The sequence below is a fragment of the Monopterus albus genome, unplaced genomic scaffold (genome assembly GCF_001952655.1).
Source record: "Monopterus albus unplaced genomic scaffold, M_albus_1.0 scaffold6.1, whole genome shotgun sequence".
Taxonomy (NCBI): Eukaryota; Metazoa; Chordata; class Actinopteri; order Synbranchiformes; family Synbranchidae; genus Monopterus; species Monopterus albus.
The window spans coordinates 3,344,462-3,348,596 of NW_018127886.1; the positions used below are offsets into that span (position 1 = coordinate 3,344,462).

At 40.5% G+C, this 4,135-nt stretch overlaps 1 protein-coding gene across 1 annotated transcript in view; it reads left to right on the forward strand.

The window, feature by feature from the left end:
* elapor1 (endosome-lysosome associated apoptosis and autophagy regulator 1) overlaps nucleotides 1–4,135 on the forward strand; it is a 15,754-nt gene that overhangs the window by 4,649 nt on the left and 6,970 nt on the right. Inside the window, exons 8-14 of the mRNA XM_020615880.1 lie at nucleotides 488–576; nucleotides 794–971; nucleotides 1,829–1,957; nucleotides 2,325–2,415; nucleotides 2,502–2,607; nucleotides 2,700–2,834; nucleotides 3,220–3,483. Coding sequence (XP_020471536.1) covers nucleotides 488–576; nucleotides 794–971; nucleotides 1,829–1,957; nucleotides 2,325–2,415; nucleotides 2,502–2,607; nucleotides 2,700–2,834; nucleotides 3,220–3,483 — 992 coding nt within the window. The remainder of the gene's footprint in view (nucleotides 1–487; nucleotides 577–793; nucleotides 972–1,828; nucleotides 1,958–2,324; nucleotides 2,416–2,501; nucleotides 2,608–2,699; nucleotides 2,835–3,219; nucleotides 3,484–4,135) is intronic.

The window sequence follows — 4,135 nt, forward strand, 5'->3', positions numbered from 1 at the left end:
TGCATGGACCAGTTTTTCAGCATCACTTTGAGACAGGATGCTCCTGATTTTTGCAATATTGTGCAGGTGAAAGAAGGCAGATCTAGAGACTTGGATTTTGTGTGATTTAAAGGACATATTCTGATCAACGATGACTCCAAGGTTCCTCACAGTAGTACTGGAGGCAAGAGCTATGTCATCTAAAGTAACTATATGATTAGACAGCAGATTTCTAAGGTTTTCAGGCCCAAGCACAATAACTTCAGTTTTGTCAGAGTTTAGAAGTAAGAAGTTGCAGGTCATCCAGGCCTTTGTCTTTAAGACATGCTTGAAGTGTGACCAGCTGACCTGATTCATTTGGCTTCATAGATAAATATAATTGAGTATCATCTGAGGTGTTAAGTGGTTACAGAGTGTGAGGTTTCTTATCACTGGATCTTAAAGTGACTTGTGTATTTTCCCTCATCCCCGCTGGCTGTTTCCCCTGGCTTGGTTTCTATTTTTTCAGAGGCTGGTTCAGGGAGCTGCAAACCGAGACCTGCATGTACAAACAGTGACTACTTCTACACCCACACTCCCTGTGACTCCGAGGGAAAGGTAATGTGGAAAAAAAGACTTGTGGAGGCGGCAATCGTACAGGTTCAGTAGAGGTGAACACAGAGAGAGATTTGACTTCCAGACCCCTGCTAGCCACAACCATCTGGTCTAGCTATTAGGTTTCCTTACATATAAATGATCTGTGCTGACTGTTTATGTCGCCGAGCTACTGGTGACCTCTTTTGCGCATTCATGTCTGGCTTGTGGTGTGTCTCAGACCCAGGTGATGTACAAGTGGATTGAACCTAAGATCTGCAATGAGACCATTGATGGCGCTGCCACGCTTCCTGCATCAGGGGAGAGGCAAACTTGCCCACCATGTAACCCAGGTTTCTTTGTCACAAACTCTTCAAACTGTGAACCCTGTGCCGACGGTTTCTTTTCAAATGGAACAGGTACAGAGGCAGCTACAAACACTTCATTTTATATTCACATCACCCTTATTTTGCAGTGACATACACATGTACTTACCTTAGATGTTTATCATTTTGACTTTACAGTAAATAATAATTATGTTTTTATTAAAAGTTATAAGTTTGTGCTGAGACAGGATTGTTCACTGTGACTGTTTGACACTACAAGTAACCAAAATTGATCAGACATCTTGACTGCAGACTGATATATGTATAAGAATACGATACACAGGAATTCAAGTCCAGAAACTCATGACCTTCAAATGCTAATGCTTCATAGGAAAACCATACAACATAAAGTGTATATGGTCAAATATACACATACTTACACATCCATGCCCCTACATCCCCACATACAGTATACTGTACATACCGTACATGCTATAATATATGTACACACATCTACACATTATATTGTTTATGTTTTAAAGTCTTGTATCTGAGGCTGGAAATAATGGAAATAGTGTGAAGTGTGGATTGATAGTGAAGAAGTAACAGACTAGGGGTTATGCTTTGGTGCAGAAACAACATATATCAAAATGAAAACATTTAGTTCAGTAAGTCATTTTAATGATATTTATTTGTATTATCTCTGTAGCATACTAGCATACAACATCCTTTATCTTTGCACCTTATAATTTGGAGAGGGTTAGGCTATACAGCACAGAAACATGTAGAAAGAAATCACTAAAATAAAGTCAATTTAAATTGACAGTTAAGAGTTTGCATCTGTTCACAAAAGCTGTAAAAGGCATTATTTTAAAATACAGGACTTTTTTATTATCATGTATATTTTACAGTCATCTGTCGTTTATACTGAATACACTGCTTACTCACAGCCTGTGCCGAGTGCCCTGTTGGCACTGAGCCGGTGGTGGGCTTCGAGTACAAATGGTGGAACACGATGCCGAGCAACATGAAGAGCTCCATGTACAAACAAGAGTTTAGTCGCTCCGACTATGGCATAGGTAAGAGACTTAATATTAGGAGAGGGCAGATATTCTAGCAGATGACCATAATAACTTCATAGTGACCCCTGAGTACTGCTGAATGAAAATGATCATAAAATGCTTCTAAAATACTTCTTGAAACAGTAAAGTGCCAGAAGGATATCACAAAATTTTGACGCATGCAGTGGTCCAAAGCTAGCAACATGTTCAGCCTCAGAACTGCTTACAATAATAGTTATACTAACTTTAAACCTTATTTACAAGTATGTTAGAAAGGTTATTTTAGGAATTCTCATATGACACACATGGCCACTTGAATTATTATGTGTGTGTGTGTATTGCTGGTTGAACAGCAGAGGAGTGTGTTACTCTTTTGTAATGACAGCATGGGAGGTGGCTGGAGAGTATGTTTACACAACCCCCGGGGATCAGGACACAGACTACCTGATGCTCACGCTCCATGTCCCAGGATACAGGTGAAGTCAATCATACACAGGAAAATCTGGTATGATAGATATCCCATTGTAGGAAGAGGTGAATGAAATGTCACTTGTCCCCACAGGTTGCCTCAGTCCGTGGCCAAAGATAGCGAAAGGAAAGAACTGTCTCGCATCACCTTTGTTTTTGAAACCGTGTGTTCAGCTGACTGCAGTTTTTACTTCCTGGCAGTGAGTAAATACAGTACATTATTTTGGTCACATGTATGCTTCAGCCTCGACATCAGTGTGAATATAAGTGAGGTGAGTCTATTTCTCTCCAGGGTTACAATCAGTTGAATAATGAGCTGGTGGAGCAGTGGAAAGGCAGCAGCAGGAAGCAGTCGTACTCCTACCTGATCCAGAGCAACAGCACCGTCAGCTTCACCTGGACATTTCAACGAGCAGAGTTTAGAACGGTGAGACACAGGTGTTACTCTTCATCTACTACCTTCCAGCAGTTTCAATTCCTCAGCCTTAAAAGTAGTTTTAAAAGAACAGATCAAGCTTTTTCACAGTCATCCATCACTTCATACTAAACTTTAGCATCTGGTTTGTAGCTTTATGGTTCAGTGCAGTGATAAGGAGCAAATCCAAGTTATTTTACTGAGCTCTAGAGGGCAGTCTGGGGCTGTGTGTCTATTTTAAAAAACTCAAAATGACCTTTGTACTACATGAGCACTGACCGTAAAATAGAGATGGACCTAAAAACTAAAAAAAACTTAACTGAAAACAATTTAAGCAGAACAAACCACTGCACTGTATGTAGCTGAATAATACTACCTCTTGTTTCTCTTCCCTCAGGAGAGGAAGTACAGTGCTGATGTTGCGAAGATCTACTCCATCCACATCACCAACGTGGTTGGAGGTGTGGCCTCACATTGTCAACGGTGTGCCCTGAGCTCCTCCGAACCTGGTTCCGACTGTGTTCCCTGCCCACCTGGACACTACATGGTCAATGGAACAGGAGTGTGTAGGAGCTGCCCGCCAAATACCTTCATCAGGGCCGGGCAGCCTGTTGGAGAGGCCGCTTGTGTTGAGTGTGGACCAAACACAAAGACAAACCAAGTAAGGAGAACAAAAGTCTCTTCACTAAGCTCTTTTTCATATTATTTTTCATGCTATTTTAGACTTGAATCACTGTTTCCAGGTCATAAATAACTAAGTCAGATAAAATGAAATAATAATGAATTGGTTACAGTCAGTTTAATGAAAATTATTTGGCATTTATTTCCCTGACAATGCGTAGAGGGATTTAAAAGCCATCAATGATGGGGAAACAGAAAATACAACTGAAGACTTTATTGAATAAAAAACTATGTAAAAATCTGACAATTTTATAAACTATATGAAAATATGCAATGCTTGTTCTTGAGCACCTTGCTTTTCTTATACTTAATAAACAAATCACAAGATGTCCACAAAACTTAAAATGTTAATTTTTTTAATTATAAAAAAGATGTTTCTCATTTTTTTTATTTGAATATATATCAACCTGGATCATATAACCATCACAAAGCATAATAATAATAATCCATCCATCCGTCCATCCATTTTCCTCCGCTTATCCGGGACCGGGTCGCGGGGGCAGCAGTCTAAGCAAAGATGCCCAGACTTCCCTCTCTCCAGACACTTCCTCCAGCTCCTCCAGGGGAATGCCGAGGCGTTCCCAGGCCAGCTGAGAGACATAGTCCCTCCAGCGTGTCCTGGGTCTTCCCCG